The sequence below is a fragment of the Pelophylax lessonae genome (genome assembly GCF_965119305.1).
Source record: "Pelophylax lessonae genome assembly, chromosome: 8".
In the NCBI taxonomy this organism is placed as follows: domain Eukaryota; kingdom Metazoa; phylum Chordata; class Amphibia; order Anura; family Ranidae; genus Pelophylax; species Pelophylax lessonae.
In genome coordinates, this window is record NC_138775.1 from 108,702,168 (window position 1) to 108,715,229 (window position 13,062).

The window sequence follows — 13,062 nt, forward strand, 5'->3', positions numbered from 1 at the left end:
CATATTTGACACTTTTGGGGTTACCAGTGACATTACTGCAGTAATCAGTGCTATACATATGCACTGTTACTGTAAAAATGACACTGGCAGTGAAGGAGTTAACTATTGGAGAGGGAGGGGTTAAGTGTGTCCCTAGGGGCGTGTTTCTAACTGTGATTGGCTGTGGCTACTAGTGTAAGAACAGAGATCAACGGTCCTACATAGTAGAACCGTGTGATCTCCATTCTTACACAGGGAAGAATGACAGGCGGCATTGTTTACATTAGCCGCCTGCCTTTCTTCCGGTGTAACGGAAGATCGCGAGTGCCCGGCAGACATCGGGTCCGCCAGGCACACGCGTGGGGGGGGGGGTCCACGGGAGCGCGCCTCGGGCGGCGCACGCTCGCTCCATAGAGCCTCACAGGCTAGCGACGTAAACCTACGTCGCTTTGCCTGTGAGGGGCTGACCGCCGCAGTAAATAGTCGTGCGGCGGTCGGCAAGCGGTTAAACATTTGATGCGCTCTTTTTTTTCTATTGTGAATTAAAAACAGGTTTATACGATTTGCAAATCATTGCATTCTGTTTTTATGTAGATTTTACACAGCATACCAACTTTTTTGGAATTGGGGTTGTAGAAGGCAGGGACTCTGTAGTGATGTACATTTAATTTGCCACAAAGTGGCCTCACTGCTATAGAAGAATATAATGCCATCTTACAACTTTAAAAACTGGATTTTTGTAAGAACTTACCGTAAAATCCCTTTCTCTGAAGTTCATTGACAGATGCAGCCCTGCTTAATCATAGACTATAGGGTTATGCTCCTCCCACGAGGGATAGGCACTAGGCCAGTGGTTCTCAACTCCTGTCCTCGAGACCCACTAACAGGCCAGATTTTAAGTATTACCTTGGGGAGATGTAGACTAGAATACTGCAATCACTGAGCAGCAAATTATATCATCTGTGATGTATTTCAGTTATCTTGCAAACCTGGCCAGTCAGTGGGTCCTGAGGACAGGAGTTGAGAACCACTGCACTAGGTGGAAAAAAAGCTTGTCCACGCCAATAGGGGCTGTCTCAGCAGGCATAAGCCCTCAGGCTCTGCTATATTCAAACAGTTGTGTTGCAAGCAGTGACAGAAAAAGACCCCATAACTCAAAAGTAGAGGGGAGGGTGCTGTGTCTGTTGAACTTCAGAGAAAAGGATTTTACGGTAAGTTCTTACAAAAATCCAGTTTTCGCTATCGTTCATTGGCAGACACATGTCTGCTTAATCAGACTAGAAGGATGTCCCAAAGCAGTAAAAACATGAGGGGTGGGAACAAGACAGGAACAAAAAACCTCAGCAACTTTAGGTCCAAAATCGGACGCACCTTGCCCTCTTTTCTGGGCACCGTGAACAGATTGGAGTAAAACCCCCAAAACCTGTCCTGCGGAGGGACCGGCACGATGACCCCTTGGGCGAAAAGATCCTGAACTGCCCGTTTTAGATCCCGGAAACTATCGGGAGTCAGATGTAGATTTGATGGAAAGAATCTGTCTCCGGGGTGAGATCCAAACTCGATCTTGTACCCCGAACTAATTAGCTCATGAACCCACCTGTCCTGAATATCTTGGACAACCAGGGCTTGAGCAAACAATGCAGACGGGTGAGGGTGTCCCTTCAGGAAGTGGTGGACTGGGATGCCTGCCCAGCTTGACCAGTTTTGGTCTTACCCGCCCAAGATTTCTTGTGACCGCCGGAGGCCTTGAAGGACTTACCCTTTTCTTGTGCCCCGAAGGCACGAAAGGACCACCGGTTAGTCTTAAAGGAGGGACCCCGCCTAGTGCGGGGAGTTTTACCCTTCGAGACTTGAGGCAAGAGAGTGCTCTTACCCCCAAGTAAGCCCCCTGATCACAAATAAAAAAATTGTGTAACCGCGCTAAGAGGTAAAAAAGAAGAAGAGCAGCAGCTATAAGTGAGACTACACCAAACAACAAAATTAAGATAGGAAAGCTGCGCTAATATGAACCAGTAGGTAATGTGCAAAAACCATACTAAATAGGTTATAATGATAAAAAAAGAATAGTGCCTGTAGGACAAATAACATCAAATACTCAGTGAAACACCAGACTGACTGATGTATAACATAAATCAGTGACCACTAGAAATCACAAAGAAATACATGAAAAGTAAAACTCTGATCCGACCGCATCTGGAGTATTCTGTCCAGTTCTGGTCGCCAGTCCTCAGAAGGGATGTGTTGGAGCTGGAGAAAGTCCAGAGAAGGGCAACTAAACTAATTAGGGGATTGGAGGACCTTGATTATGAAGAGTGTCTGCAATCGCTTGATTTATTCTCCCTGAAGAAGAGACGCCTGAGGGGGGACATGATAGCAATTTTTAAATATCTCAATGGGGATCTCAGCTTAGAAAAAAAGCTGTTCAGTCGAAGGGATTGCATGAGGACTTGGGGGCATACAATGCGATTAGAGGAGAAGCATTTTAACCTCAGGCAACATGGGGGGTTCTTTACCGTTAGGGCTACAAGAATTGTGGAATTCTCTACCACAAGAGGTGGTTTCTGCGGGTAGTATGGTGGCTTTCAAAAGACTATTGGACGTGCATCTCAAGGATCAGAACATTCAGGGGTATGTGAGATGATTACACCCACACACACCTACACAGGTTGAACTGGATGGACTATTGTCTTTATTCAACCGCACCTACTATGTAACTATGTAAATAATACATAAATAATCATGGCATAAATAATACTCTCATATAAAGTCCCAAAGTTGAATCCAAAAAGAAAGTGATGTGATAAAGATGTGACTTTATATGTATGAGAGTATTTTTTATGCCATGATTATTTATGGATTATTTCACATTACTTTTCATGTATTTCTTTGTGATTTCTAGTGGTCACTCAGATTTATTTTATAAATCAGTCAGTCTGGTGTTTCACTGAGTATTTGATGTTATTTGTCCTACAGGCACTATTCTTTTTTTATCATTATAACCTATTTAGTATGGTTTTTGCACATTACCTACTGGTTCATATTAGCGCAGCTTTCCTATCTTAAGCCCCTTGATCAGCTCATCTAGAGTGTCACCAAAAAGACGATCCCCCCGCATAAGGGATGTCAGACACTGTCTTCTTAGAATCATGGTTGGCTGACCAGCTTTTCAGCCAAATAATGCAGCGGATTGCAATCCCGACCACAGAAAGACGTGCAACCAAAGGAGCCTCGTCCAAAGCCGCGTCACACAGGTACATTTGATCAAACATGTCCAGCGCAGCAGCAGAAACTCACTCTGCTACCAGAGTGCGCCTAAGTACCTTGGCCCATTCAGTGATAGCCTGAGAGACCATCACTGAGGCGAACACAGGCTTCAGCAGGGAACCCGCCACCAAATACAGGTGGCAGGAAAGCGCTTCCACCCGTCTATCCGCCGGGTCCTTAAACACCGGGGAGTCTTCTACGGGCATCAAGGTGGATTTATTCAGTCTGGAAACAGTGTGGTCCACTTTAGGAACCACAGTCCAGCGAGAATTAACCGAATCCGCAAAGGGATAACGGTACATAAATCTCTTCGGTACCACCAGGGTATGCTTAATGCGACGCCATTGGTCATTTACTGTTTCCTGAAACTCTTCGGGACAAGGAAAAACCTGACCCAACTTCTGGGCTTTACGGGTCCCGAAGGAAACCCGTTTACCTGCCATGGAGGGCTCATCATCAAGATTTAAAGTCTCCTTAACGGAGCTAATAAGCGCGTCTACCGCAGCGCAGTCACGTGCAATCCCAGAGGATAAATCCTCCTCCTCCACATCCAACTGAGAGGACGGGGACCCCCTCAGGGGGGGACGTCGTCCGTGGCAACCAATTTAGGCTCTGAGTCAAAAGACTTAAGAGGGCATAGGCTGTTTTTTTGTAACATGGTCAGACATCAGCAGATCAGCGTTTGACGCTAAAGTCGCAAGTGCAGCAGATAAAGAGGCTAAGGAAGTGGGATCAGGAGTATCTGAACCACCAACTAGGTCTGTGGGGAATTTGCTATCCTGGGACTCCATATTATCAAAGTGCAAAAATAATGACACTGGCCCTTTAAAACAGTGGCTCCCGCGGACCCTTATCGCAAACTGCACTACAGGTGGAGACCCTTCCCTTAACTAAAGTCACCCTGGAAAAAGAGTGCTAGCAGGAATATAGCCAGAGAAAAACCGTAAAATCCCCCTACAGTGTCCCTATACTTGCCACGCTGCTGAGACGGCTGATGTAAAAGGAGGAAGTGACCTAGAGGTAAAAGCAAGCCCTGAACCACAAAAAAAATGGTGCCTGATATAAGTCAATGGGGGAAAAGCACTTAAAAAATGGCCGCTGCCCAGAACAGGACATCCGCCCATACTAAAGATGGCGCCTTATCGGCGCCAACAATGATGGAAAATGGCCGCTGCCCTCACTCTGAGGCCAAAACAGCCAGCCCTCAACCAAAATGGCAGCCGGGCGAACCGCGCCAAACGCTGCAGCAAACGCCTGCACTGGCCCCCACCCGGATCTGCACAGAGCACCCCCTGGGAGAAGGAAGCCCCCTCGCATGGCAGTCCGCACCAGAGGAGTGCCCCCGCAGGGACAGGGAAGGTAAGACACAGGGGGCCATCCCATGGCCATGAGGGGGATATTACAGCAAACTTTACATGTACCGCCATCCCCAGAGTGGGCCCACTCCATCCCCCTTAAGACCTGTTCCCAGGGACAGAGGGGCAATCGTACTCACCATCCAGCGAACGTGGGCAACGTGGGCACCACTCAGACACCGGAGACCTCCCACTTGGGTGGGGGTGCCGTCAGCCAGGTTGGATGCTAGCAACACCCGGACGTTCCAAAGTTGAGACATCCCAGCGAAGATAGGAAACTTCGCAGGTTCGTTCCCGCTTCCAGGGGCACTGTCGTTGCGAAGCCTGGGCGTACCAAAAGCCTGCGATGCTCGATGGCAGACTGGGACTCCATAAGGTTCTATATTAACCAATGTGAGGCCCAGTTCTGCTGACGCTTGTAGTCCTCCAAATTCTGACTAACTAGCGCAGGTGAGAAAAATAAAAAGCTATTTCAAAAGAAAAAAAGCAGAAAGAAAAAACTGAGACACTAGGTCCCAGCATGGAAAACCTAGCCTACTCCTAACGCTAGGCAGCAAAGGACTGGATTAGAGTGTTACTGGCTAGAGGATATTGGCCAGAGGGACGGCCTTCCGTAGGTGTGTCTATGTGTTAAAGTTTGTTTGTATTAACAAAATTACTGCCCTAGCTTTCTCCTGCGGAGAAGGCCAATACCCAATAGTGAAGACTATGAGTGGGCGGCGACTGTCAGAGGACGTAAGAGAAAAAAAAAAATTGCACAGGTGATCAAATACCACCAAAAGAAAGCTCTATTTGTGGGGGGAAAAAAGGAATTCAATTTTATTTAGGTACAGTGTCGCACGACCGCGCAATTTTCTATTAAATTAAAGCAGTGCCGAATCGCAAAATATGGCCTGGTCATTAAGGGGGTAAATCCTTAGTCGGCGCCTTGAAAACTTGTAGCACCGACGCCTGATGGCGAAAAGCCCAGGAGGCACTCAGCGCTCAAGTAGAATGCGCCTTCACTGGAAAAGGAGGAATCTGACCCTTCAGTGAAAAGGCCTGTACCACCGTCTGTCTGATCTATCTGGAAATGGTTGCAGTCAGTCCCTTACGAGGTACATCTGTAAGGACAAAAAGAGCGTCCGATTTTCGGAAGGAGGCAGTGGTCACTAAGTAAACCCTGATAGCCCGGACCACATCCAAAGGTTGTAAAGCATACTCCTTAGGATGCCGAGGTTTAGGGCAAAAGGGAAGGCAGTAAAATGTCTTCATTTAAATGAAAATCAGAAACCACCTTAGGAAGGAACGACTGATTAGGTCGAAGTACCACCTTATCCCTGTGAACCACCAGATAAGGTGAGTGGCAAGACAATGCTGCCAATACAGATACTCTGGGAGCAAAAGTTATTGCCAACAAGAAGGCAACCTTCTGGGACAAAGTAAGCAGCGAAATCTCCCAAATTTTCTCAAAAGGAGGCTTTTAAAGAACAGACAGCACCAAAATTGAGATCCCATTGTGGTAACGGGGATCGCTGGGGAGGGGCCACACCTTGAATAAACGTCTGGATAAGGGCGTGAGTGGCTAATGGGTGTTGAAAATAGATAGCCAAAGCCGAAACTTAGTATTTGATAGTACCCAAGACCAACCCCTTTCTGTAGAACAAAACCCTGGCAATAGAAAACAAGTGAGGGTGCACTTTCAGCGATTTGCACCATGAAATGTACCATTTCAACGTACGATGATAGATCTTTCGAGAATTTGACTTCCTAGCCTTGAAGAGAGTGGGGATTACAGACTTGGAGACCCCTATCTCTCAACACCTGACTTTCAAAGGCCATGCTGTTAAAGCCAGCGAATGTAAAGCAGGATAGAATTAGTTTGTATGGCCACCGGGCTGCCCATACAAACTAATGGGAACAAAGTTCATGAACTACGGCAAAATGGTGGCCCCCGCAACTAAGGGTCCGCATTCATGGACCCCCCCCGGGCGATCCATCCCCGCAAATATGTGCCGAAAGCCGGCCGCATTACACCCCCCTCCCACGGTTAAAACCCACCCGGGGGGGGCATCAAGGGGTATGGCAGTTAGGCCTCCGGAGTGCCAAGAAACCGAGGGAGCTCCTAAGGTCCGACCATTCCAGGGAGGGGCCCGCGCCCACCCCGCGACCTCCAGGGGGAGTGTGTGGACATGTTACTCACCATACCGCGGTACCAGGCGGGCGCCACTCCGAAACAGATCACCTCCCACCCGGGATGGGGGTGCTGTTTGCCAATGGGGAGGCTGCGACTCATGGCGTTCAAGCTCGTCTGCATCCCGGCGAGATGATCCACTCGCAGGCTCGTCCCCATCCATCAGGGCACTGTCGCGAGGCCTAGTACTGGACTATAACCTATAACTCTCGCAGGCAAGGCTGGGAGACCTTAAGGATCTATATTATCCAGTGTGAAAACCACAGCCGGCTGTTGCTTGTAGTTCCTCTCGATCTTGGTCCTCAGGAACTAACTAGAAAAATACAAAACAAATCACAAACTTTCCCTGTTACAGCTAAGACCTGAAGTCCCAGCAGGGAACTAGGTCCGAGCCCTGTCACTAGGCAGAACAAACTGAATATAGCAGAGCCTGAGGGGTTATAGGTGCGGACAAGCTTTTTTTTCCGCCTAGTGCCTATCCCTAGTGGGAGGAGCATAACCCTATGGTCTATGATTAAGCAGAGCTGCGTCTGTCAATTTTTTTTTTACAATGAAGTAAAATAAAATAAATTCTACAAAAAGAAGGACGCACTTAAGCATTTTGCATAACTATAATTTGTGGTGCAGCTAGCAGTCTGAATTAGGCAATGTATGCATCCTGAAAAAGGAGAAGTTAGTGACCACCAAATTAAGGCTTCTTGCACCCCGTTGATGCTAATGCAACCTGCCTTTGAAGGTGATCCAAAAAGAACACAAGGACTCTTACTTGTCTAGCAGCGAAGGTTTGGGGGTTGAGGCCCGAACCGATAGCCCCCAGGCCCACGGAAGGGAGCGAGGAGCTGGAGGGAGATAGCTTGTAGCTGGGGGAGGGAGAAAAGGGAGAGCACGGAGCCTCGTCCCCAAGGCACCCGTCTTGATTGGAGAAAGGCAAAGTCAGCTAAAGCCAGTCAGTGGGTGTTGGTTAGTGATGCAGCAGAAGGCAAGGGAAAAAGAGAGAGAGAGAAATTCTATTGAATGCAAATAAAGGATCAGTGATCTAATCAGACTTAAGAATTGACCATATTCATTCACATTTTAAAGTAAGTTAGCAAATAAAAAAAAAAAAGGGGGACATTACATTTTCTAAAAAGGATAGTCAATACCTTCAACCTGCTCCATTTTAATCAATCATTCATTGGGATTGAATATGAAAAAAGGGACCATGCAGGGGGCAGTTATTTAAAAGACAAGTAGGGCCAAAGCTCTTTTGTTCTGCATGCGATGTGTATTCAGTCGACAGCAGGCTGAAGCACACTGTCGACTGAAGTCATTTAACTTGTCCAGACTCTGGAGATATCCCATCTTTATTATTGGGAACCACCCAAATGCCTGATTTGCGGCTGGCTCAGGCTCTTAGCAATGCTCCCACTCCTCCACACCTCAGAACTAAATTGAGCGATCGGTGGTCTTTGATCGCTCAGTCCTTGGTGTAGATGCGGAGGTGGGGACAGATTTATTTTATTTTTTTCATATCCTGCACATTTTTAAATGAGGACATTTTGAACTGGATACTCAGGCTGGGATACTGGTGGAAACCATGCCAAGCCAATCTAACTGCTCCTTGGCATTACGCATGCATACATGGGTGGTCAGAATAATCCAACTGTACAATGGCTGCAGATCCTTCTTAATTTATAAACCTGTGCTAATTTTTCAACATGGATGCCAAATATCCAGATTTAACAAGAAAGTTAAATCTGGTAAAAGGCAAAAGAAAGGTTTTAACATGTATGAATAGTCAAACATCAATAAAAAAAAAAAAAAAAAAAAAAACGTAATTTACCCTTAAAACTAATAATTATTTGGATTATTCAAAATGTAATTTACATAAAAAAAAAAAAAAAAACTGTCCGTAGACATTAAAGGGGTAGTAAAGGCTAACTATAAAAATTCTTAAAAACATTCCCTCCCATGTCCTCCTATCTAACCTTCATAGCCTGTATAAAATAGATCAGCATACATCTATCTTCTTTGTGTAAAGGACTGTTCCTTCCTATCCCCAGCAGCAGCATCTCTAACCCAGGGGAGCTGGAGCTGCTGGACTACATGACCAGACAGGATTAAAAAATAGGTACGTACATAGACCTTTTTTATACAGCTTATGCAGGATAGGTTGGGGGATTAAAAATAGTTATGGTTAGCCTTATCTTCCCCTTTAAATGACAGTTCCCAGATTTTATTTACAAGTACTCTGGGTGAAAATCAAATGTCTATGGAGTGAAACACAAGCGCTGAACACTCCGTTTTCAATGGGAATGCAGGTCAAACAATTCAGGAACGCTCTTTATGCCAATGCTGCTATTCCAAGGCAAACAGAACAAGAAGCATATATTCTGCATCTCCTCTGTACCTTTAGATACAGTTTTTCTGCTTGTGTTTCTAAATGTTAAAATTAAAGTGCATTTAAACTCAAGCTGTAATAGATTACATTTAGTTCTTACCAGTGTCTAGATGTGGTGCTGCATTTTTTTTTTACTTTTATTTTTACCTAGTGATCCTACCAGCAAAAACTTCTTGCAGTAGGGTGACCATGCTGACTTACTGTACTTGTCTAAGGATATGCAGTATTGTCACCCTAGTGCAGTGATGGCGAACACGTGGCAGGCGTGCCGTAGCTGGCACGCAGAGCTCTCTCTGTGGGCACGCCAGGAAGACTGACCGGCCATCCATCCATACAAGCTGTATCGTCCACACCGCATTCCCCATCAAACTACATCTCCCACAAGACTCTGGGGCAAGGGGTGACATGTCCGGGATGGGCGTGAACAAGAGGAAGAGGCTCCCATGCGGCTCTGGGGCCAGGAGTGAAGTGCGGGCGGGAATGAGCTGCCGGGTTGGAAGACACGGACACTGGAGCCAGGTGAGATTTTTGTGGACATTGAATGTGAAAATCATCAGTTCTGTCCCTGGTGCTTCTCAGACAGAGGTTAAAGCTGCTTGACGTCTATTGCATATTCTGCTGACCGAAGCCATGCAAACCTATACCACCTGCTCCTTCCCCTAAACTCCTTTCTGTCCGGCCTCCTGTGTGGGCTCCTTCATCCTGGCCATGTTGCTAAGGATCCAGATTAACTCCTTTTCTTTTTCTGTGACTGTGATCATGCACTACATTTTTGTTTAATTTGGGGGTGGACACTGAGCCTTGTGTGGTCTGGGATTAGAGACTTGGTCAAAAAAGCGGTGGCTTTCATTTATTAAAAAAAAATTTAAAAGAATAATGACATTGCTTTTTGCGCGTTATGATGGAATTAATGTACACTTCCATTTTTACATTGCGGAATGTCAGGAATTGCAGTATTGGCACTTTGAAATAAATAAGTTGGTTTTCTGTTGCAGTTTGGGCACTGGGGCTCAAAAAGGTTCGCCATCACTGCCCTAGTGTGTGACTACAGAACACCTTCCTCTCTCCATAACACAGGGGGAAGGGATTCACAGAAGTGAAATGGGCAAGGCTGATAACAATGCTTGATATAACACTGCAGATGATAGCACTGGATTCCTAGCAGGATCAACAGGTTTTTTTTTTTTGTATTTATCAAACAGATATCAATTCACATTGTATGTAAACCATAACCATGAAAGTCACTTATTTTCTCCCTTTTGGCCTAGTAAATATACAGTGCCTTGCGAAAGTATTCGGCCCCCTTGAACTTTGCAACCTTTTAGGCTTCAAACAAAGATATAAAACTAATTTTTTTGTTAAGAATAAACAAGTGGGACACAATCATGAAGTGGAATAAAATTTATTGGATATTTCAAACTCTTAACAAATAAAAAACTGAAAAAATTGGGCGTGCAAAATTATTCAGCCCCTTTACTTTCAGTGCAGCAAACTCTCTCCAGAAGTTCAGTGAGGATCTTTGAATGATCCAATGTTGACCTAAATGACTAATGATGATAAATAGAATCCACCTGTGTGTAATCAAGTCTCCGTATAAATGCACCTGCACTGTGATAGTCTCAGAGGTCCGTTTAAAGCGAGAGCATCATGAAGAATGAGGAACACACCAGGCAGGTCCAAGATACTGTTGTGGAGAAGTTTAAAGCCAGATTTGGATACAAAAAGATTTCCCAAGCTTTAAACATCCCAAGGAGCACTGTGCAAGCGATAATATTGAAATGGAAGGAGTATCAGACCACTGCAAATCTACGAAGACCTGGCAGTCCCTCTAAACTTTCAGCTCATACAAGGAGAAGACTGATCAGAGATGCAGCCAAGAGGCCCATGATCACTCTGGATGAACTGCAGAGATCTACAGCTGAGGTGGAAGACTCTGTCCATAGGACAACAATCAGTCGTATACAGCACAAATCTGGCCTTTATGGAAGAGTGGCAAGAAGAAAGCCATTTCTTAAAGATATCCATAAAAAGTGTTGTTTAAAGTTTGCCACAAGCCACCTGGGAGACACACCAAACATGTGGAAGAAGGTGCTCTGGTCAGATGAAACCAAAATCGAACTTTTTGGCAACAATGCAAAACGTTATGTTTGGTGTAAAAGCAACACAGCTCATCACCCTGAACACACCATCCCCACTGTCAAACATGGTGGTGGCAGCATCATGGTTTGGGCCTGCTTTTCTTCAGCAGGGACTGGGAAGATGGTTAAAATTGATGGGAAGATGGATGGAGCTAAATACAGGACCATTCTGGACTGGGACGGAGATTTGTCTTCCAACAAGACAATGATCCAAAAAATAAAGCAAAATCTACAAAGGAATGGTTCAAAAATAAACATATCCAGGTGTTATAATGGCCAAGTCAAAGACCAGACCTAAATCCAAATCGAGAATCTGTGGAAAGAACTGAAAAACTGAATTTTTGTAAAATCTTACCTGTAAAATTCCTTTCTCTGAGTCCTCCGACAGTCGCCGCCTCTTCATATTCGTCACAATAGGGTATTAGACTTTGCTTCGAAGGAGTAGCTAGGCAACAGAATATGTTAACATTAAAGCTTTTAACATATCCCACCCTCAAGGGGTGGTCCCCTCAGTCAATACCCTCCTACTTCCTGCAACCATATCTCAGTTTCAGTGGAATAGCAGTAGAGTATACAACCAAACCCCAAAAGAGGGGCGGGGGCGGCGACTGTCGGAGGACTCATAGAAAGGTATTTTACAGGTAAGATTTTACCAAAATTCCGTTTTCTCTTACGTCCTCCGACAGTCGCCGCCTCTTCATATTCGTCACAATGGGGACGTCCCAAAGCAGTGCAAACATGAGGGGTGGGAAACGCATCCGCACCGTAAGGCAACGCCGTCTCCACATCAGAGAAAGGAACCTTTCCAAAGGAAGGAAACCAGCTGGGCAACAGGAAAAAAACTTGCTCAACAGGAGCAACAACCCAGGAAAAACAAATAACCAGGGGATAAAAAACGTATCCCAACAGCCAGGGATCCCAACAAGGGACCCTAGGAAACTGCCGCACTAAGAACCTTGCGGCCAAAGGAAGCATCCGCCGATGCCTGAACATCTACCTTGTAGAATTTTGTGAAAGTGTGTACGGTCGACCAGGTCGCCGCCTTACACACCTGGGCCACAGAAGCCCCATGACGACAGGCCCAAGACGTACTCCGAGATCTAGTAGAGTGCGCCTTCACAGGCATAGGGGGAACTTTCCCCTGCAAGACATATGCCTGTTCAATGGTCTGCCTGATCCATTTGGCGATGGTAGAGGCCGACGCCGCCATGCCCTTCCGAGGACCCTCTGGAAGAACAAACAGAGAATCCGTCTTTCGAAAAGACTCAGTCGATTTAAGGTAAACCCTAATCGCCCGAACATCCAAAGAATGCAACCTCACCTCTTTCGGATGTTTAGGCTTCGCGCACAGCGAAGGCAAGACAATATCCTCATTGAGATGAAATTCCGAAACTCGCTTCGGAAGAAAAGAAGGATTAGGTCGCAAGACCACCTTATCCAAGTGAATAACCAGATACGGAGACTTGCAGGACAAAGCCGCCAGCTCCGACACTCTGCGAGCCGAAGTGATCGCAACCAAAAAGGCGACCTTTTTGGACAACATGGACAACGAGATCTCCCTGATCTGTTCAAAAGGAGCACGTTGTAACACAGATAGAACGAGATTCAAGTCCCAAGGGGGCAGAGGATCCCTCCTAGGAGGTACCAGATGCCGCACTCCTTGAACAAAAGTGCCAACCAAAGAGTTGGAAGCCACGGGACGTTGAAAAAGAACGGCCAGCGCAGACACCTGACCCTTGATCGTAGCCAGCGCCAAACGCTGATCGACACCTG

The 13,062-nt window shown here is 46.1% G+C and overlaps 1 protein-coding gene across 4 annotated transcripts in view; it reads right to left on the reverse strand.

Annotated features, from left to right (window-relative positions):
- Positions 1-13,062, reverse strand: part of TNRC6B (trinucleotide repeat containing adaptor 6B) — a 754,281-nt gene that overhangs the window by 297,309 nt on the left and 443,910 nt on the right. For 2 of the 4 annotated variants that reach the window (XM_082265791.1, XM_082265792.1), the window contains exon 10: positions 7,538-7,708. The exons of the other annotated variants lie outside the window; for them this stretch is intronic. In XM_082265791.1, the coding sequence (XP_082121917.1) occupies positions 7,538-7,708 (171 nt within the window). The remainder of the gene's footprint in view (positions 1-7,537; positions 7,709-13,062) is intronic. 4 annotated transcript variants of the gene reach the window in all.